The 24,039-nt window shown below is 40.6% G+C and overlaps 1 protein-coding gene across 1 annotated transcript in view; it reads left to right on the forward strand.

The window, feature by feature from the left end:
* LOC124257130 (G-protein coupled receptor dmsr-1-like) overlaps nucleotides 1-11,025 on the forward strand; it is a 48,818-nt gene extending 37,793 nt beyond the window's left edge. The window contains exon 2 of the mRNA XM_046691120.1: nucleotides 9,730-11,025. Coding sequence (XP_046547076.1) covers nucleotides 9,916-11,025 — 1,110 coding nt within the window. The 5' untranslated portion in view covers nucleotides 9,730-9,915. The remainder of the gene's footprint in view (nucleotides 1-9,729) is intronic.
* Nucleotides 11,026-24,039: the final 13,014 nt, after the last annotated feature.

The following is a 24,039-nucleotide window of genomic DNA, read 5'->3' on the forward strand; positions in this document are numbered from 1 at the left end:
GCTGAAAGTTCCACAAATATTTTTAATATCTGACTTTCTCTTTGAAGTGTCTGTAATATCAAAATTACACAAATGTGGAGGACGGTGGGACTGAATTAAACCTAGGCATTAGCGGTGACTGTCGTCCCTGTTGTAATCAATCCGGCTCCTCAACAAAAACTTGCGAGGACTGAAATAGATGTCTTTGAAATGGTAATCAACATCGTTTTCTTACAATCAATGTGGTCAGTAGGCGAGCAGACCATATTCCACGATCTTGCCGTGAGCCCGCTCACAATCCTTACGTGGGAATCTAGTGTACATCCGGCTCACAGAACAGGCTGCAGATGAAATATGAGTAAATGAACTATTGTGGGTTGTGGACCTTTTTGTCTTCGGGGAGATAGTTATGTCCCTTTATCTACGATCGAGAAACGGTAGTTATATCTGGCAGTTTCATAGCATAAGAGATGGTCCCTACCTTTTATCCAAGATTGGCCCTTAAAATGGAAACGAGAAATACGCACAGCATTTGTTGGAGAACAATATTTCACACACTTGCGTCTCTCATGGAGTTTGTATGGAAAATGCTTAACCAATTAATACATTTCTAAACTTCAGGGAGATGGAGTCTTTGAACGGCATTTAGAAGTGATATACTCAGGGAGATGGTTGGGTCGCCATGTAGTTACAGTGTTCATGCGTCACACTGAAAGTTGCTGTTTCATTCCCAACATTCACAATTTGTGAAAGTCTGGTGTCAGCTGTCGTGATATTGCTGCAATGTAGTTAAGAATGTCGCCACCCCATACAAACTCAATCAGATGAATTATTAAGACAAATGAAACCATTTGGCCACAAAGCACGAAGGAGTACTAATGCCGAAGATTGGAGTTAAATTGTCACGACAATCATGGCTGTGTCTGCTTTACGGCACGTTGAGTGAGTGAGTTTAGTTTTACGCCGCACTCAGCAATATTCCAGCTATATCGCTGCGGTCTGTAAATAATCGAATCTGGACCAGACAATCCAGTGATCAACAGCATGAGCATCGATCTGGGCAATTGGGAACCGATGACATGTGTAAACCAAGCCAGCGAGCCTGACCACCCGATCCCGTTAGTCGCCTTTTACGACAATCATGGGTTACTGAAGGTTCATTCTAACCCGGATCTTCACGGGTCTACGGCACGTTGACCCAGGTCGACAAACCAGTTCAAATAGCATTCAATTTATAAATGTGGCAGAGCCACGGGCACGTGTAAAGAAGAGGAACACAATTCTCAACAACCATCTTGAATGTCAAAAATGACATAATCATCCTAATATCCTTGTTTGCTGAAGCGGTCACTGAACGTGGACAAGGTCATTGATTCATAATTAGTGTTCATCTGCAGTTCCCTATATATATGAAGTATCATGCTCAGCGCGTTACATAAATCTTACACGACAAAACCTACGAATGACAATGACGAAGAACTTCGTTAGCGTGTCCCACATTTTATATTTACTCATTGTCATGAAAGAGAGTTATTTGACGCTCTCTTGTTAAGCTCATTATCAGCCGTGATGGTAAGGATAAAGCTGGAACGCGAATATTACAAATGGATTTTGCAGGTATAAGGAAAAGAAGCACCTCATTTCTGAATGATTTATGATACTTGATGAACCCGCAAGGCATCATAACACCTATAACCACTGCAGTGTAAATGTTGTAACCCGCAGAAACCCGCTTTTGCTATTTCGGGCGGAAATCCTTCAACTAAATATTCTTTTAGTCTTTGTTTGAGAAGGGATGTCACCTGGTCAAAACCTCTGGAGCACACTTGCGCTGTGATGTAGCTTACAACTGCTTGGCATGGGTTTGTACAAACGAATTGAATTCACACAATCAATATTATTTTTTCACATGTAATCCGCGTTAAGATTTTACGCAGGTTCCGTATTTGGAGTGAAAGGTATTCATGAGGCCGATGTCAGAGTCGGGTCGGGGTGGTGTAAGCCATCTCTGCTCCTGTGATTACACGAGCTCAACACACCAGTACAGTTGACATGCTAGCATCCTATGGGCTGACAACGTTATCGTCGACAATAGTTACGTACGAGGGAAGGTTAATTGTTCTTTCGAAATGTGTTTTTCTTAAAGGTGAACCTGTTAGCTCTTTGCCTAGCCTCGCCGTCTTATTTCTGTAAAGAACTCATCTTTCAATGTATTTTGTCTGTGTCGTCCGTTTTCGAAATAACAGTTCTTATTTCTGGAATTAATGTATTCAAGGATTGTTTTACGAGTTTTGTGCATTTGCCGAAGGATAACAGTCGCAAAGTGTATAAAATCGCGTTTTGGATATTTGCTTATCCCCACACGTTTTTGTCATCCCTCTAATGATCCGCCGTCAATGGATTGTGGGCTTTATTCGTTATCTTAGTGACGATTCTCAGTAACCGCGGGGGTAAATGCACATCTCTCTAGCTGATGAAGACTATTATATATATGCTTTATTACATTAGCGTTGTAGGATGTTACTTTACCCACTGTCTGTCGAGCCTCGCTACATGACGGTCAAGTTCATTTTTATGCTCGACATAACAGGTTGGACGATGTCATTTCTTGTGTTTGAAGGCTGTTGCACTTGCATGTTTTGCAACGTGCTCTCCAGGGTATAATCGTTGCTCTTAGTTTTTGTTTACCTTTTCATTACCTAGCCCCAAATTGATTATTTACTAGAATATTGCGGCTGGGGTTCAAATCAACATTCAAAAACTCGGTCGTAAGAGTTTTCTGAGAGTTAAATTGACTTAAGTGCATGAAAAGTTTCCTTAGAGGTAAAATAAGTTAAAGCTAAAGTGCATTAAGGAATAAGCTGTGATTCAAACAACCTCTCCCTTTTCTAGATAATTAAGAAAATATTTTAGAGGCTAAGCGAAGTATATGTGTGCTTAAGATTTTAAATGTCATTACGAAAATGATTGTTCCCTGTTACCGAAATGAGAATCAAAACAGAATTGTTGAGTTCATGTACCGACGCGAACTCTTTGTTCCTTAATTCCGTTTATAATGTGTTTCTTCAAAGAGGGCCATGCCTTTATTAACAATCAACATATCAATCATTCTCAAGGAAACGTTAACGAATGGAATCAGCGGCGACATTGTTATGTTTTCCTCTGACGTTCGCAAGGCTTTTAGCCATAGATTCATAGCTGTTGATACGAGACAGTGACGACAAAGGGTGCCCTTTCAACGATCCCATGTGTTGTTGGGCGTAATCACGGTGTAAAACCACAGCAAATTCTGTAATACGAATAACGTGATGACACCTACATCACGTCCAGCATGATCACAGAGGGCAGGAGGACACAGGGGAGGACAGAGGAAGAAGCGTGGAGGACTGGAGCTGAGCTCGGCTGCAATGGTTTCCATGCGGAACACCACTCAGTGCTAATATGGGAAGTGTTCAGCATAGAATTGATTGCGGACGGGCCACTCTGCTATGCTACCGACGTGAAGATTGCGGCAGATGTCCTAACAGGTACATTTGGCAGAAACGGTCTAGCTCATACTGTACATACCGCAGCAGCCATCAGCCCACAGTCAAGAGTATGCACCTGCAGGCATTCAGTGAGACGGGGATCTGTAGCAGCGCCAACTGAGATGAAACCACACGTTACAACGACGAAAGGTATTACGCAAAAACAGACAATATGCTGCAGCATCGGGCGAGGAAGTGGTATTCGATACGAAACCGTCTGGGATGTTACCGTGGTTTACCAGTTGAATAAACTAAGTATCCGTCAAATACGATCAATATATTATGATGTTTCGTAGAATTGATGAAGATGTCAGATGAATTGTAATGATATGTGGCGTGTGCTTGTATGTCTTGTGGTTGCAGTTTCTGTCGCTATACGACTAAGACTGCTGCTGCGGTTACTACTACTACTACTACTACTACTACTACTACTATTTTTATTATTACTACCACTGGTATCAGTATTGTGCGATATCCAGCCATAAATACGTGCTTATGAAGCTCTAATTATGTAGATGACAAGATGATTGAGTTGGCCTAAAAATGGAAAGGTTGGAACCATTCAAAACTCTCTACATGAATATGGCATCACAGTGCCTCCTATACCATTTGAACCTCATCTGTTACCATTTCATCATTACCTATTGTCACCTCAGTTGTACATTTTCACCTTGAGTTCACTATTGCTATTTACAAACTGAAAATTTAGAAGACTAATTTTGGGATATAAACATAATCTCTAATAGAATAAAAAGAGACTATGGAACAGCCTTTCTTACTTGGTATCAGGTATAGTTGGAAACTAGATGCCGCAAGTTTCGATCACCCCGAGATATATGTTCATTAGTATCTGTTGGAAGGATGATGTATGTAAGAACACCGTATGCAGACGTATGTGAAGAGGTTCAGGCGATGTTCTCGTGTATCAAATTGAAACGTACATAACATATTTTATAAAGTGAGTATAAACATTTATATTTGATAGCTTGGCGCTGCGAAGGTTCTCGTTGATTTCCCCAGACAATTGTTATTCAATCCCGCTGTAAGACAGACAGGGTGCTCGGGCATCTTAGACAGGTCCCGTCGCCAACGTGTACATGAGGGGCTCAAGCAGGGCATGTCAATATTCATAGTATACTATGGCTGGTGTTAACTGTAGATCTTGCACGATTTGCACTTGCGGTTGATTCATGGTGTGGCTTTAATTACGTGGGGTGAACTGCTGGCCTGGAATTCCATTCGTATTCAGATGTTATATACAAGAAGGTGCAGACGGGCGGATTGAGATGGTGGTATTTCCATTCCTTACGTCATTCAAAGTGGTCCTGTGACGGACGCCTTACGTAATTTTAATTTTGTTCTGTGACGACGGCTTGCCTCATCTTTAAGCGGTTGTGCGACGGACGCCTTACGCCATTTCAAAGTGGTTCTGTGACTATTCCTTGCCTCATCTTTAAGTGGTTCTGTGACGGACGCCTTACGTCATTATAATGTTGTTCTGTGACTACGCCTTGCCTCATCTTTAAGTGGTTCTGTGACGGACGCCTTACGCCATTTCAAAGTGGTTCTGTGACTACGCCTTGTCTAAACTTTAAGTGGTTCTGTGACTACGCCTTGCCTCATCTTTAAGTGGTTCTGTGACTACGCCTTGCCTCATCTTTACGTGGTTCTGAGAAGGACGCCTTACGCCATTTCAAAGTGGTTCTGTGACTACGCCTTGCCTCATCTTTAAGTGGTTCTGAGACTACGCCTTACGCCATTTCAAAGTGGTTCTGTGACTACGCCTTGCCTAAACTTTAAGTGATTCTGTGACGGACACCTTACGTCATTTCAAAGTGGTTCTGTGACTACGCCTTGCCTCATCTTTAAGTGGTTCTGTGACTACGCCTTACGCCATTTCAAAGTGGTTCTGTGACTACGCCTTGCCTCATCTTTAAGTGGTTCTGAGAAGGACGCCTTACGCCATTTCAAAGTGGTTCTGTGACTACGCCTTGCGTTATCTTGGTAAATGTTCCTATTTTTATGCCAGTGGTCGTTTTCGCTCTTTCTACTTGCACATACCGTTGCAGAATATGTGCCATATAGCTCGTTCTTGCCCTTCGAATGATGACGATACTTTGTCTTATATACTCATGGAAACGAATTAAAGAACACATGAACATACACATGTTCCTTTATTCATTTCCAGAATTTCACCCACAGTGCAGTACATACCTTGTGAAGAAACCTGGAAAAGATTAAAGGAACACTTGTACTTTCAAGTGTTCCCTTATTCGTTTCCATGAGTATATATAAGGAAGCGATAGGGTCGCTTAACAGTACAATCGTGACACCGAAGAAACGGGTTCCTGTCCTTTCACGGTTGAAGTGTGACGCCCACAGTGCCCATCACCCTCATGTGTCTGGAATAAAGCTGAAAGCAGCGTAAACACCGGCTTAATCACGTTTGTCATGTAACTCCTGGAACAGTTAACGACTAAGTTTTGTTCAGGTCAGCCATACAGTTCACAGATTGTCGTCGGTGTACTGTCTGGTAGTTACGTGCTACAACTGTAATTTACGGTCAGTTATTACTGGTGTTCAGCCATCATGTCGAAATGTCACTTTCTGAATATACAGTAACGACCAGGTAGGGAGTTCTGCTGGTCAGAAAATTGTAGGCTACAGAGACTTGTTGTTTGGTTTCACGGCGTCAGATTAGTATAGATTAGATTACCATATTATAATTGGAACTGATACTCCAAAGACAGCTGCACGCGCCATATAGTAGCAGTTCTTGGTACCCGAACTGCATGTATATACTTATAAATTAAAACCGTTCGAATTTGATGTTTCGCATCATTTACAGTGGCTTTTGGGAAAAATATCAAAGGTCACAAACGATTCTGATCATATGAAATAGCACCATGGATAAAGGACTATGCTTTCAATAATAATTATAATTGTCTGTCAGCTCCGCATTAGGGAACCAGTGGGCTCCGATTTTGGTGTCGTGGTAGTGAGTCGAACTCGGGCCTTTGGTGTGAGGATTGAACGCTTAAGACACAAGTGACCACTAGAGACCCTCTCGAAAGTGTGGTGTACTTGAGTAACTAAGAACAAGTTACTTCAACACCTATTTGAACAGTGTGTTGGTTGTATCACACCATGTCAGCGTGATGTGTGAGGAAAGTCCCGAGTGATGCTTGGGGCGGTGGAGTAGTCTAGTGGTTAAAGCGTTCGCTCGTCACGCCGAATCCGCGGGTTCGATTCCCCACATGAGTACAATGTGTGAAGCCCATTTCTGGTGTCCCCCGCCGTGATATTGCTACAATATTGCTAAAGCAGCGTAAAACTAAACTCGCTCACACCCAGAGTCATGCAGGTCGTTGATGGTTACAACTCTGAAACCAAGAGCCCGTCTATGGTGGGACAAACCTAGACACATAGTCGGACAAGACATTTGATTCGATAATATGATCAAAGTTGTCTGCGGGTCTGGTGAACAAAGCAAACTCAACAAAGCAAATTGTGACAGTCTTAAATGTTCAGCTTCAGTTTTCAGCCCTTGTCAGGGCCGTTTTCAGTACTGGTCGAGTAAATACTAAATATGCCTACACAAACTCGTATGTGTTCACCCTGGGTTAAGAACATATATGATACGCTTTCTCGGAATGTTGACGGCAATCACTGTTTCAGTGAGGAACCCTGGGCATAAACATGTTTCACACAGCCCCGCGCCGCAGGGGTGTAACTTTCAGCTTGTTGATTGTCCAAAAGGGTCAACAATCCAATAATCATGCGCTCCCAGAAGACTCTCTGACCACTGAAGTTCCTATAAAGTGACCTCTGGCAACTGCCATCAACTGTTTACAATCTGATTAGTTCCTGAATTCCCAAGAAGGAAATGTCAGATTGACGAACACAACTGTTTCGTTATGCCAGACACGAAATGCAGTTTAGCAATTGTAAACATCGATTGAATGCATTTGTAACCAAACACAAATCATGCTTGAGAGCATACCACCATCTATACATTTCTAAAGTATCTATTTTGTAAAATGATACCCTGTATTGAGTTCCTGAATTTAGTATTTGTTTGTGGCAAGTATGACATGCTTGTTTAAAATTTTAGAACTAAACTTGATTAATTTCAGCTTCTTTATACCAGTCCCAGGGCATGGGTTGGTTACCTTTTCAGCTGGTTCCTTTGGTTCTTTGTGTCATTTTATGACTAAACACACGGAACTTGCAGTTCTAGAACTAGGCTTCCGCCTCAGAAGGGATGATAGTGTGATAACTTCCATAGGTACATTCCTATAACGTTCACATAAGCGTTAGGGATACATGGGAAGAAACAAGGGATGGTCATTGGTCTTTGTCAGCCTCTCCTCACATGATCCATGAACATGACCTTTAAGTATTAGTTTTATCACGTGGTCATTTATCTAGCCTGTGCAGTATTGGTTTATGGATTAAGACGTAAAGCCATCTTCATTATAGTCTATTGCCACTGACCTCTGAGGAATAGCTTACAGCTAGTAGGTCCACGGTGAAGATGAGTGTTGGTTGAGGGTGTATAACGGGGCCCCTCTACAGTCGAAAGCTGTGATTGAGGGTTAATGATGATCTATGCTTCAAAACACTCTAATGTGATGAAATGATTGCCAACATGCACTGTGCTGACAATTATCAGTAATAGAGTCAGCAGCTCTGACAGAATGTCGAAGACAAGCCACATTGCGCGTATGTGTTTTTGTTGTGTGTGACATAGCGTTTGGCGGAACCTGGTGTGTGTTTGGGATTTGAGTTTCTCAGAGACATTTCTTGAATAGAAGCATAGGATTGACGACGCAGCTGGACATCTCGAGTGAATAAGGTTTGGCATTGGCAGTATGGCTAGGCACTGTGGGTTTGTGGATATGGATGGTGAAGCGGACTGGCAATTAGGGTTTGGTTTCACCTTGGTGATATGGATGGATTTGGGGAGAACTGACTGGTGATGTGGATTGGCAATTCGAGTGGGGTTTCAGGTTGGTGATATGGTTTGAGGTTGGGATAGGGGTTTACCATATGGAATCAAAGGTATAAATATCGATGGAGATTAAGTTTGGTTGAGCGGTTGAAGTTGCAAGTAGGGTTGGTTGGTTTAGGGTCATGAAGATCAGTTCAGGTGTTAGGGGGCTGCTGACCGTTCAGTCAGTTTGACGAACCGAATGTGTACGTGAGAATCACAGAACACCATCATGCATTCAGATGCTCATTTCACCAGGCTAGTTCTCGAGGATGTTTCATACCATATGCTTATGTCATTTCGTAGTAGTCTGAATCAGGAAAACCACCATCTGGCAAGATGAAAGCTTTCGAGGCCCACATACACCTATCAGCCAACTCACATTGTGTATGTCAAGAACTAGCTTACATCACTATATGTGATAATCATGGTCCAAGATAGAAGTCTTTCTCTTTTCTTGAAGTCCCGTTTGATGCATTAAGCACTATTCCAGAGCATAACGACAGGGACCAAGACATGGGTTTTATTGTATGCATGTGGGGAATCAAACCCGGATCTTCATCATGACGAACGAACGCTTCAACCACTAGGCTATCACATTACCCCGATTTACATACTTGATGACATAACTGACATGTGAATACACGCAGCAGACGGAAATATAGATAATGGGCCCTTATGGGTCATAGTTAAGTAAAAAAAATTAAATGCGTTTCCAGTGTTAGAGTTACCCGCCCTTTGACAGTAAAACTATTGGTGCCGAAAATGAAAATGAGCATGTCCTGGTACTTCACGTGTATTTCATGTTAGTAAGAATGTATATTTGTTGACGAGTTTTCTTGATATCGAGCTTTTCATGTTCTGCGTGCTTGGGCTGCGAATTTATCAAAATAATTGGCATACGTGATTGACAGCTTGTAACGATTTTCTGAACAAACGGCAGGAACAGACAGCATTAGATAAGCTTCACCTTAAAACAGTTTATTATTACTATTATTTTTCAAAACAACATCACGACTCTGTGTGGATAAATATAAGTTGTTATTGCATGTCTTGTCCAGAAAGCAGGTTTGAAAGCAAGATTAATAAACTTCCGTTCTTTTCAGTATGTCAACTCATTTGATAATATTTAGTCACGCCTAACTTCACTTAGGTGTGAAGAATCTTCCGTGTTGAATGTGTAAGTGTAACATCAGATGACATCCTAAATGTGTTTCCTTACTGTTGCAGGAAGAAGACGTCTACAGCCCCAATTGGACTTACCACTCATTGCCGGACAAATGGTCATGCCAGAAGTCAATTTGACTAAGCGTGCTAGTTAACAGCTTAGTTTCTCATCGACCAATCAAAGCACCCCAAGGCTTGATATCATCGCTGACTGCTTGTCCCCCTGTCATTATTGCGGACTCTGGACAAATGACGTCAACCGCTGCGTACTTCAACGCCACCGTCGGCAGTAACAACACGCTGTCAGACATGGGGGCTAACGCTTCTGAAGAAGTACCGACGGGCCTGCAGTTGTGGAGTTCATGGTACCAACCCATCCATGGATATGCTGCCCCTTTAGTGTGCATCTTCGGAGTTGTGGCAAATGCTTTGAACTTTTTTGTTTTGACAAGCAAAAATATGCTATCACCGACTAACGTTATTCTTTCGGGGTTGGCCGTGTCAGATGGACTGACAATGGCAGCCTACTTCCCATATGCCATACTTAACTACCACATGTTTGCTACCCGTCCGTCCCCGTTAGCAAACGCCCGTTTTCTTTTGTTCTACGCCATTTTCAGCGTCGTCGTTCACTCTATTTCAATATGGCTGACGGTTTCACTGGCACTCTTTCGTTACATATTCATACGCAATCCTCGACACGGAGCCAAATTGTGTAGTATTCAGAGAGCCAAGCTGACAATTGTGATCGTATCGGTAGTGACGACGATTGCATGTATACCGAACAGCGTGTCCTACGAGTTCACCACGTATGTGGAGAACAACGTTACGTCTTGGTACATCGATGTGAAGAAGGACACTCCTGCCTCAGTGTTCATCAAGAACCTCAATTTCTGGACACAAGCCCTCTTGGTAAAACTACTACCGTGTTTTCTGTTGACAATACTAAGCGTGTGTTTGATTAAGACAATGAAGGATGCGGAGAAGAGGAGGAAGAAGCTATTGAATAAGACCAAGAAAGCTGATGACGACAACAAACGGCAAGGGAAAACCAACAGAACGACACGCATGCTTCTCATTGTCGTTGCATTGTTTCTGTTGACTGAGATTCCTCAAGGAATCCTTCAACTGCTCAGTGGAGTCATCGATGGGTTTTTCAGAGAGGTGTACAGCCCGCTAGGGGATTTAATGGATATTCTCGCTCTCATCAACAATGGAATAAACTTTGTCCTGTACTGTACAATGAGCAAACAGTTCAGAGATACGTTCATTAAAATATTTCTAAAGGACATACTGAAGGGAGGCGAGAAAAGGACGGCTCTTGTGCAAACCCAGGCTACACGGGACTCTGATGTCTGAATGTACTGATGTGCCTCGCTCCGCTCAACTGTATGAACACCGTGCCTAGTCATTAAACATGTGCTGAGAAAGTGGTTAGAACCATGCGTGATATATGAGGTTATGGTGTAGATAGACATGCCGGCTGGCATACAGTTTGTCAGGAAACAGAACAACTAGGTTGACCCCTTACTGCAGATCTATTATGACGTCATAATTGACTGCAGAACTGGTTTCCTGACAGGACTGTGTTTCAAGTTGGCCTTACGCGGGACTGATGAGTTGCCTTGAGTGACTGTTTGTAGTTGGGAGAGAACACTTGTAAATAGTCCGTCAATTTGATCTGTGCATACGGTGAACTATGACAGAATGATGTAAATACAATTGTACTGATGACTATGGTATATATATAACAGTAATGTGACACCCTGCTACTTGTATAAATTGAGTAGTGAACGTCGGCCGTGACGACACAGCCGGATACTGCACCCGGCGACATCTTCCTCAACTGCCAACGGTGACGTTACGTTGCCTGGTGACGTTCATAGGGTGATGCGACAATTTAAATCACCATCATATGGTTTGTATATCTCGCTGGCTTGACCGAGACCTGCTTCTTGTTAATGCTGTATATACATATATCAAGTATATTCCTCTGTTGAGTGTTGTTATCATGCAAAACAGCTACCTTTACATGTGTCGTAGTGTGCACTTTATTTGTACTGACTTACGTAAGGTAAATAGTATTTTGTGATACCGTCCTTTTGCTTGTTTGTGTCCACAGTATGGCTATGCCGCTGGAGCTCCGTACACACAGCTTGTACATACAAATACTACACATTCATCATGCGAAAATGCAAATGATGTTTCACCATAATGACGGTAGTGACCAACGGTGGACGTTCACAAGCAACACATAACATACGACTGAAATAGCAAATGGAATAAATATCTCGTAACACAAGTCCTCGAAAGGTATTAATTGCATTCTAGGTCACTATGTAAACCGTAATGAAGAGGGTGAGATGGCACAGGGAACTGTTTAAAGCAAATTCTGAGTGCTATGACACCATGTGAACTGTAACGCACCTACAAAGACGAGGTCTCATATCAAATTGAACTGTTCAAAGGTACAACGGTAAATTCTGAGTGCTATGTCACAACGTGAACAGTAAGACACCTGCAAAGCCTAGGTCTGCATAATAAATTAAACTATTTAAATAACAGTAAACTCTCAGTGCTATGTCACAAGGGGAACTGTAACACACCTGCAAGAAAGAGGCTGCATGATCACATGAAACTGTTTAAAGCTAAACAGTTTATTCTGAGTGCTATGTCACAACGTGAACAGTAACACGCCTGCAAAGCCTAGGCCTACATATTAAATTAAACTATTTAAATAACAGTAAACTCTCAGTGCTATGTCACAACGGGAACTGCAACGCACCAACAAGCAAGAGGTGACCTATCACTTGAAACTGATTAAAGCTATAACAGTAAAATCTGAGTGCTATGTCAAAACGTGAACCTAGCGCACCTGCAAAGACGAGGGTTGCATATTGTCTAAAACTGTTTATATTTTTAACACTAAAATATGGGACGTATTCAGCAATGCTGCCCCACGTCAGTAAGTCTATTGAAATGGATTTAAACGTCCTGCTCAAGTTTACAACACTGGCGTTTTTTCTGTGCGTGCGCGTGTCTGTGTGAGTGACTGCTTGTACTAGTCCTGAGTTATGCCTTTATTATTTACCATTAACGCCGTGGGACTGGTTAACAGCAAGTAACACATTTTTATGTCTCTTGGTATTAACTATGTGATCGATCTACGAATAAAATGTGCTTAGGGTAAATGTTTGAATGATTGGAATCTAACAGGCTAGAACTGCCAATTGACCCGATTCCGGTCCTGCTCCAGCATTCGCTGTACAGAGTTTCGCCCTTCGATGGCGGTAAAACACCCATTATCGATGTTTCGAATCCCGTCGCTCTGAATATTTTTCTAAGTTTATAAGGGCTTTTGGATTTAAGGAAAGTGGTAAGCGCCCGCAGGATCCATCACTTGTTCTTTCCTCCCACATCAACCTGGGACACCCTGATAAAATTGAAATACGATCTCACTCTCTCATTCACCTACTCGCTCTCTCAACCAGTGAATCGAACAGTCAAGGGATTTTACTGGCATATGGTGGTTTATGGTACTGGTGTACATATGGACGTTTAGGTATTCTGGTACATATGGACGTTCATAGTGTTTCGGTACATATGGATGTTTAAGTATTCTGGTACATATGGGCGTTTACAGTATTGTGGTACATAGCGACGTTCATAGTGTTTCGGTACATATGGTCATTTAAGTATTCTGGTACATTTGGACGTTTAGGTATTCTGGTACATTTGGACGTTTAGGTAGTCTGGTTTTGGACGTTTACATTATTGCGGTACATATGGACGTTCATAGTGTTTCGGTACATATGGACGTTCATAGTGTTACGGTACATATGGGCGTTCATAGTGTTTCGGTACATATGGGCGTTCATAGTGTTTCGGTACATATGAACGTTCATAGTGTTTCGGTACATATGAACGTTCATAGTGTTTCGGTACATATGGACGTTCATAGTGTTACGGTACATATGGGCGTTCATAGTGTTTCGGTACATATGAACGTTCATAGTGTTTCGGTACATATGAACGTTCATAGTGTTTCGGTACATGTGAACGTTCATAGTGTTTCGGTACATATGGACGTTTAGGTTTCTGGTACATATGGACGTTTAGGTATTCTGGTACATATGGACGTTTAGGTATTCTGGTACATATGGACGTTTAGGTATTCTGGTACATAGGTATTCTGGTACATATGGACGTTTAGGTATTCTGGTACATATGGACGTTTAGGTATTGCGATACATATGGACGTTCATGTTATTACGGTACATATATGGACGTATACAGTATTGCGGTACATGTATGGACGTTTACAGTATTGCAGAAAAAAACCGGCCGTTTATGATATTGCGGTACATATTGACGCTTACAGTATATCTGGACGTTTACAGTATAGCAGTCTATATGGACGTCTATAGTATAACGTTTATGGCATTGCGGTACATATAGTCGTTGACAGTATTACGGTTCATATAGCAGTTTACAGTATTGTGGTATATATGGATGTTTATGATAATTCGATACATATGGACATTTGTGAGCATGAACTATGATACATGGAAAATGTTACGAAGATTGAGCTCAGTGCACTACAAGCCACATTGTAGCTTATCTGAAGACTTCTCCTGCATAGATTTTACAAATTACAAGGTCTGCGACGCTGGAAAATGACTATGGACTGTTGAATATGAGAAGGTAAATGTAGACAGACGGTAATGACATAATATCGTCTATGTGTACAACACTGCTATTTTACAAGCAAAATCGTCTGAAAGAAAGATCATAGATATCACATCTGAGTCAGACAGAAAATCGTCAGTTATTACCAGAATAAATATCCTGCTGTGGGGAGCAAGAGTCATGTTGTCTTACCTTGTGGATTTCAGATGATCAGAAATCAGCCTATCTTCCCAATGATTTTCTTCTATCTAAGGAGAACTAATTTCCCGAAGTGCAGAAAGATTAATGATTTTTCCGTCACAAACACAGTCTTGATGCATAATAGTCTCGTAAAATTACGGACAGCTGTATTCAGAATGCAAAGGATACCATATACTGCAGAGGTAAAGTGATGCTTCATGGTAACGTTAATGAGAGTAGATCTATGTTAATAGTGAAGATTATATACGAGGAAACAACAGTTGTTAACACGGAACATTACTGAAATTTGTTACAATCATAACTACATGTTTTTTCCTTATTAATTTGTGCATTAACAAATTTTATAAATGACGCTAGCGAATTATTTTCGATGATTGATCGGTGGTAATGAACTTATCATCAATTATGAGATTTTAACCAATTCCCAACACTATCGAACACACATACGAATTTAAGCAAATATCCAACGTATTCATGTAATCAAGACTTCTTCAGGCAAGGGGCTTGCATCACTCAAAAAGAAAATTGCAGGTTGATAATTCATACTGGAATGACGTCATGGACATTTTGGGTAGATTTTAGAGAAATCAGCATATTAACCCCAGACATGTAAGTGACGTTATATTTAAAACAACATTGCTTGATCACCAATTCCGCGAAGGAGATAATTTGATGAAGAATAATTATAACAAATGTATCTGATACTTGTTGATTAGCAGGTTTCACTCCTTTTGAGGATTCAAGCAAAGGCGCCTGCTTAGACTTTAACAACATTTTTAATATTATAATGCTATCAACTGAAGACGAAAGTACTATAATAACTTATGTACATCTTTGAATACACAATGCCATTTAGAAAGTGGTCAGACACAACATAACAATATCTCAATACAATGGTGTCAGCTGCTAAAAACTATACCAAATATACACATTTCTGACACAGCAATAAACAATAGCTTCTTCTTATGATCACGGCCTTTCAACTGTATGTGACAAGGGGGGGAACTGTACTTCCCAACGTTACTTTTACTTTGGAGAAATTATCCTTCAATACAGAACATGTGCAAAGGATATCAGGTTACTGGAATTTTAAAACAAGAAATAATCTACCCAAGAATTTACCAACTAAAGACGAAATTACTTTATGGTGACTTATGTACATCTTTGAATAGACAATGCAATTTAGAAAGTGGTCAGATGCAACATAATATTATCTCCATACCATGGTATCAATTGCGGAATACTTGTACCAAATATATGCATTTATGACACAGGAATAAACAATAGTGTAGATGCAAGAACACTACTCCAAGTCATTGGCTAATTATCGTTGACATGACTCGATCCATCGATGAGGTTTAAGAAACTAAATAAACTAAATGATTCTTTTAGCTGATACGTTAATTACAGTCATTTGAATATAACTTTCCTGAAAGTAAGAGTTCCTCCCGTTCCCCCATCCCAAATAATATTTATAAATATACTAAAATTATTAATAAAACTTAATACACCAATTACTATAGAACTCACAAAATGACTAAGGGTTAGGTTTAGGGTTAGGTTTAGGGTTAGGTTTAGAGTTAGGTTTAGAGTTAGGTTAAGAGTTAGGTTAAGAGTTAGGTTTAGGGTTGGGGGAACGGAAGGAAGTCTTTCCTTTCTGAAGTTTCAAATACTAGTATAGGATTTCATGATGATCAAAAATAGCACTTCAAAATTATTAGATAAAACGTGTGAAGATTGTCAGACAATGCATTTCAGTAACGTGCTTCAATAACAGCTTTCTATCAAATTTCACAATAATAATGGTCATAATATTCCAAATGATAATTCCTATTCAAATGTCATGTAAAGAACACAATATATGATTAAGAATACTCACATTTGTGTTGCCATACAGAGAGGTTTGCAGACAGCCAAGTGACCATGTTGATAGCACAGTGAATCCGACTTTGCATGAAGATCTTGTGCAAGGGTTGGGTCATGTGACCATCAATAATGAAAGTGAGGCTTTATATTTACTGATTAAATTTACAAACGTTTTTACCATTACGCTGGATTTGAACCCTTGCACTTTGGATCAGAAGTTTAATGTGTTAACCACTAGGCCACCGTACGAGACATTCATACATGCCTGGTTTAATATACTGAACACTACTGAATATGAAATAACTTGTATTTAGCATTAACAAATAGCTTCTATAATGATCATAGCCTTCTAACTAGATGTAATAAGGGGGAAACTGTACACCCAGACATTACTTTTACTTTGGAGAAATTGTTCTTCAGTACAGAAAATGTGCAACTGATGATAAGTTCCTGAAATTCAATACAAGTTCTTATATCGAATAATCTACATCAGAAATTACTTAAATAAGTACTTAATAATGCTTTATGTACATCTTTGAATACACAATGCCATTTAGAATGTGATCAGATGTAACATGTTTGATTTGGGATTGCACTTACTCAGTAAATTACAGATTGTAGTACCTTTTGAGTTGAGTCTCATCCTGGGATTCGAACCCACACCCTCAGAGTCACCTAATCGTCAGGACATAGTCTGCGATCTGACCCACTCAGCCGTCGCAGCTTCGACGACAATGGGAGTCGGACACCTGATAGTCTCGATCACGTACTATGTGTATCCCTCTGACAAGTGTAAACTGTAAGAGGGGTACAAATCTTTCCATTCTGATTTCCGTTCATGATGTTTCTTGAATGTGAACATGTTACACACTTCTTGATCCAACTTTAGCGAAATCAATATACTACTTTGACACCAGAAAATAACATTTGATACACAGTCAATATTGTTTGCTTTTAACAGATCGCATCACTCTGACAGCAAAGACACACATATTTGCGTCAAGTGTAAGAAACGAACGAATAATACTTTCACCAAAACATCAGCAGAAAACAAGAATGCCACAAAAGCAACTATATTGAAAGTTTTCACTCGAAATGAAAACATTTTGAACAAAACATTATGAACACATGCTTAGTCTACCACCTACACCGACCATCTATACATATTATTCAATTTGATCACATGACTTTCTCTAAATCTACTTTATGAGTTAGTCAGTTCTCTAGATTTATCTAGCAGCTAATTTATTCAGTCACCTACGTATGTATTATACTTCCATCTACCAAGGTAGTCTATATACATAGCCCTTCTTCCTAACTACGGTAACCACTTATACCACCTTTCCTCTCAACATAACAAGGTTTTTCTTTATCTATTTAAGGTTCTAAATACCTTTTCACTTATCTAGTACACATATTTCATTAACTATCCCATCTCTTGCCACTACAATTCAACTTGCAGCTACAATTCAATTTGCTGAAATGTAAACTGTCCAGAAATGTGAATAAAAAGCGATGAAAAAACATAATTGTTTTGAAATTTACCGGATTATCACAGGTTCAGCTTATCAACAATGAAACTGAAGAGGCGAAGACAAAGACAAGAACGCCTGATTTGGTATTTTGTAAGAACACTACAGTAGACAAACATCGTATTTGATAACGGCGTTCTCACTCGTCAATAGCCTTACTGGCAAACTACTACACAGTTACAGACGTTATTACATGCCAGTTGCTTTACTGCCAACATATTATGAATATGTAGACATCCTAGTTCCCATGAAGTCAATACACTTCACATATGTAGACGTCCTAGTTCCCATGAAGTCAATACACTTCACATATGTAGACGTCCTAGTTCCCATGAAGTCAATACACTTCACATATGTAGACGTCCTAGTTCCCATGAAGTCAATACAATTACGTCAACACACATATGTAGACGTCCTAGTTCCCATAGAGTCAATACACTTACCGTCAACACATATATAGACATCCTTTCACGCCATTTCCATTTCCGTCAGCACACATGTAGACTGCACCACTCGCCTGTTGCCTTACCGTCAACACATATGTAGACAGAACCACTCGCCCGTTGCCTCACCGTCAACACATATGTAGACAGAACCACTCGCCTGTTGCCTTATCGTCAACACATATGTAGACAGAACCACTCGCCTGTTACCTTACAGTCAACACATATGTGGACAGCATCACTCGCCTGTTGCCTCACCGTCAACACATATGTAGACAGTACCACTCGCCTGTTGCCTTACCGTCAACACATATGTAGACAGCACCCACTCGCCTGTTGCCTACCGTCAACACCTGCTGGCCTGCTGCCTTACCGTCAACACATATGTAGATAGCACCACTCGCCTGTTACCTTACAGTCAACACATATGTAGACAGAACCACTCGCCTGTTGCTTTACAGTCAACACATATGTAGACAGCACCACTCGCCTGTTGCCTTACCGTCAACACATATGTAGACAGAACCACTCGCCTGTTGCCTTACCTTCAACACATATGTGGACAGCATCACTCGCCTGTTGCCTCACCGTCAACACATATGTAGACAGAACCACTCGCCTGTTGCCTTACCGTCAACACATATGTAGACAAAACCACTCGCCTGTTGCCTTACCGTCAACACATATGTAGACAGCACCACCCGAGTTGGCTGCAAAGAGTAAATATATTTCAGTTAATGTCTGGTTAGATAGTGTGAGTACTTTAAATAATTTTGGAAAAATCTGGTGATATTATATTATTCACACTTTGCTAAGGATCAAATCACGGTTTTAACAGAAAGCTATGATGTGGGCACAAATTTGGTTTAAATATCTAAGCTTATTGTAAGCATGGACCATAGGTTTCAGTATGTCCTTTCCTTTTGTGGAACCCATACCTGCTACTGACATGTGTTGTGTACTTGTCAATGACTCGTTCCATGATTTGCAAATGGTTGATTGGTACCATGAAAACCACTTTTATGGTTACTCATGTATCAAGTGCATAAGGTTAGATTAAAGTGACTGTTTGCCTAAAGAGGGGTTACCATAATATTATTTATCCAGTTTTAAATGGATACAATTTCAAATTATGAATCTACGTTTAAGTAAAGTTGTGAATTTTGTGAGCCTCAGCAAAGTGTGAGCAGTATATCTCATTCATTGATTCGGAAGCGTTGGGTAACATAATGATACTTCCTGATCTATATGGCACGAGATGACAAATTTCGCTCAATCACGTGTCGTTTTAGGGAATGAAATCCCAAATGGAAGTATTAATCCGTCAACCTGTTCGAATTCTCGCCAATAACACGCACAGTTTTAATACTGGAGAGGGTGTCTCTGCAGCTCTGGAAAGCCGTCATCGTCTTGAACATTTTCCAAACTAATCAGTAGGTACCTCACCAACAGAGAACTGTTGTTAGTTCCAACGTTAAAAGTGCAATCGAAAATTTAAAAATATTTATACAGATAAGCCTATTTTGCCAATTTGAAGTTGGGAATTGTAATAGGCTTCAAATTGCTTGCCTCGTTCAAGGACTCACCTACCAATCTCAAGAGGCATGTCTATGGTATGTTCACAAAATAAATGAGAATTCTTTAAAAATAATTTTCTTGGGACTTCAAACCATCTGCAGTGTTAAGTGGGAGTAAATAAGCTGAGATGCACTGAGTATATTAAATTACATTCTGGTCTATAGGGTTGGGAGAGGTGTCTGGTAGTGCTGGGGGGCCACTAGAGAGAGACAATTGTGAATCTTGAAGCTTCCAAGTCACTCCGGCACTGCAGATGTTCATTTACTTAAGTGGGATTTGTGAGGGGCAGGTTATTCTGAAATCTACAGCTGCAAAATGAGATTTTTAAACTAAAATTTAAATGTACCATAAAAAAAATATATAAACCATCTTGTACTTTGTCAGGCAATCCCATTCCACTGACAACCACCCGAACATGAAATATAGGAAACCACCTAGACTCACGTGTTTCATAGTTAGAAGTGCCCATAAAGATTCAGAGTGACAGACAACTCTTCACAAGCTGTATGACAAAAGGGATGATTTAAACTTTTCAACAGTCAACTTTCCCTCAGTGTTGGGGCGGTGGGGTAGCCTAGTGGTTAAAGCGTTCGCTCGCCACGCCGAAGGCCCGGGTTCGATTCCCCACATGGGTACAACTTGTGAAGCCCATTTCTGGTGTCCCCCGCCGTAATATTGCTGGAATATTGCTAAAAACGGCGTAAAACCATACTCAGCCCTCAGTGTTGACCAGTGTTCCAACATCACCAGCCTTTTGTGTTTGCATTTGACAACTTTTGAGGTACGATAGAGCATGCTCTTTTAACCAAGAATTCAAAGAGCTTCATACGACTTTTTCTCAGTTGTCCGATGAAGGATAGAACATTCATTGCCTTAGTAAAGCATTGGATGCATCCGTGACAAAAATGATGCCCGGTGGTAATTCCTATTCTGACTGGTACCATAAGTTTCCCATTTTTCTTACATGCGAATATTTGACTAGCCTTTGCAGGTGTTTATGACGGAGGCCACCAGTGGGGAAAGATATGACCAGCTTTTCGCGAGCAGATGATATCATCACTATTGATAGGGATATACATATATACAATCTGTGCCATCGTATCTCAGGATGCCAATCCCTGGATTGTTTGGTCCAGACACGATTATATAGAGACCGCCGTAATATTGCGGAGTGAAATGCATAATATTGTGGGAACAATTATTATAGATGTGGAAAGAGGATATTTGTTGTTTGTATGTGTGCATTGTGTTGTCGCCTTCTTGTGTGTTGACGCTTTCATGTGTGTAGTGTGTGTCGGTAAAGGAACTGACGAATGAAGACGTCTTCGTGTGTACTGTGTGTTGATACTTTCATGTGTGCAGTATGTTGTCAGTAGAAGCTGACGAATGATGACGTTGTCTTATGTGTTGACGCTTTCATGTGTGCAGTATGTTGTTAGTAAAGGAACTGTCGAATGATGACGTCTTCTTGTGTGCTGTGTGTTGATGCTTTCATGTGTGTAGTGTGTGTCTGTAAAGGAACTGACGAATGATGACGTTGCCTTATATGTGTTGACGCTTTCATGTGTGCAGTGTGTTGACGGTAAAGGAACTGACGAATGATTCCGTCTTCTTGTGTGCTGTGTGTTGATGCTTTCATGTGTGCAGTATGTTGACGGTAAAGGAACTGACGAATGATGACGTCTTCTTTTTGCACAAATTTGTGCCCACAGGCAGGGTGTGTCAAAGTAAAACAGCCCCCACTGTGGAATCATTGAACAAAACTTCTCATTTCATCGCAACTTACATATTATTACCAGTGTCACTAGATGCAGACGATGACTTAACACAAATAGGGTGGCCTGAATGTGAACCCCCTTTTAGGTGTCTGAAAGGCTTCTGTCTCTGTCCTCCAGAACGAGCCCCGAGAGATAGCAGGTGACGCTCAGCAAACATTAGCGCCCCGAGAGACTCATTTTGTAGATTCTTTACACATATTCAGTAGTTTATGTGTTATTTAAGCCAAACGTGGTTGCAAATCAGGTGGATAATGAACTCCGTTGGTGCCAAAGCGTACCATTTATTCTAATCGCGGACACTGATCCGAGCCGGACTTCAGATTATCTGATGGACGTGTATCTTTGGCCTGACAGTATCCGAAGGCGACATATAGTAGTGCCATGGGGCGCGTGCAGGTGTGCGTATGTGTGGTATACTTTGTATAGAGATAGAGACACATACAAGGCAGAATATTTGAGAGAGAGAGAGAGAGAGTGGACATTCACAATGAATCTGGGTTTCAGAGTAACGACCATATATATCAGACTCACTCTACATCTCCTATGTCACCGACAAAGGAAGCTAGATTTAACGGTAGGTGGGATGGTCGATTGTCATCGTGATTTGAAAGACTATTTTGATAAAGTCTATACGAGCATGACAAAGTACGCCAGTTGGACGGTACAAACATCATCGCTCTTGATGCATGACATTTTGTAAATGATGATTTCTTAGCAACGAAGCAACGATAGAATGGTAATTTACTCAACGGCTGCAAAACACCCCAACATATTCTGCTTCTCATAAAAGTATTATTTGTAAATCAAATTCAGAAATATAAATGAATGCTAAAATATACCATTTATCACCCACCAATACATGTGTTGAAAAAAGCCGTATAAATTATCTGTTTTCAGACAGTATATTCTAGGAAATGGTAATGTTTTTTAATCTGTTTGGGAAAATAACGTAACGTGACAAACTAAGGCTTCGTCAGTGTTGGTGAGTGAGTGAGTGAGTAAAAATTTAACGTCACATCGGCAATAATGCAGCCATATCGTGACGAGAACAGTTGATACTTATCGTGACGAGAACAATTCATTTTATACATAGTAATTAATGGTAAATTGTAAAAACCTGTTATACTAACTGAAAATAGTGTCAAACAAAATCAGTACTGGGGAGGCTACGAAATCCTATTTCTAGGCCCCTTTTGAGATTCTCCTCCTGGACTAAGAGTAAAATAACTAGATTATCACAGATTCGAATTTAAAACTAGTAATTAAATCTAAAACAGTTTAACTATGGATGACAATACAAAGGTAAAACAGGCTATAGATTGCCAACAACTGAAGGTAGATCACCATACTAGGGACCATGGGGACTTACAGTACATTTGCTTCCTGCATGGACCCTAGCTGGATTTACACCATCCCTTCAGCCGTTAGCGGTTTAGACACATTTAGCCATATATTAAAAACACACATATTCTACGATTAAAAAGGTTGGATTGATTTAAATTGACTTTGAATGTTTTGGGACTTACGTACCCAGTGTTGGTGAAACCGAGGGAGCAACACACGTAGTCCTGTGAGTAATACAGCGTGCCAGAATCACACGAATGAGTGAGTGATGAGGCTACAGTATATCGACACAAGTTGGACAAAAAAACTCCCCACATTACTTTTAAATTCCAGAAGTCGGTCTCAACTCATTAGCATGCGTGTGCTTATTGTTAAACGACGCTCAACTTAGACCAGCTTAATGGCGACTGGCGGTGAGCTGACTTGTCTGAACCAGACTATCAAGTGATTTATATGGGCATTGCGCGACTATGGACGATTACTTGCCTTATGAAACCTTTCCATCCACCCATCCATCCATTTATTCATCCATCCACTGTGCCATATTTATGTATCTATCCATCCACCTATGTCCATGTTATGTTAGTAGGATATATCATCACAAATATGTGCCCTTTTGGTTTTCTATTATATGGATTTATACTTTGACAAGTCTGTGATGTACAATAGTATGATACACATCAAGCTGTAGACAAATAATATTGGCAAATATTCGCGCGGAATGACCAAGAAGGACTGGGCAGTGACTGGGTCCTGAGAGGCATTGCCATGATGTCCTGGAAGTGGACGATGTACCCAGATCTTTTCTCAAACTGGATTGCCTGATCAGGACAGCTATTATTTACAGTTAACGGAGATAAAGCTGTTGTTGACTCTTTCACGTTGGTAAGAATAACTTTCGCTTCTCTGAACCTACCGTTGACTGACATTTGAAGTAAATGA

Source organism: Haliotis rubra, unplaced genomic scaffold, assembly GCF_003918875.1.
Source record: "Haliotis rubra isolate DU_JTF1 unplaced genomic scaffold, ASM391887v1 Scf65, whole genome shotgun sequence".
Classification (NCBI taxonomy): domain Eukaryota; kingdom Metazoa; phylum Mollusca; class Gastropoda; order Lepetellida; family Haliotidae; genus Haliotis; species Haliotis rubra.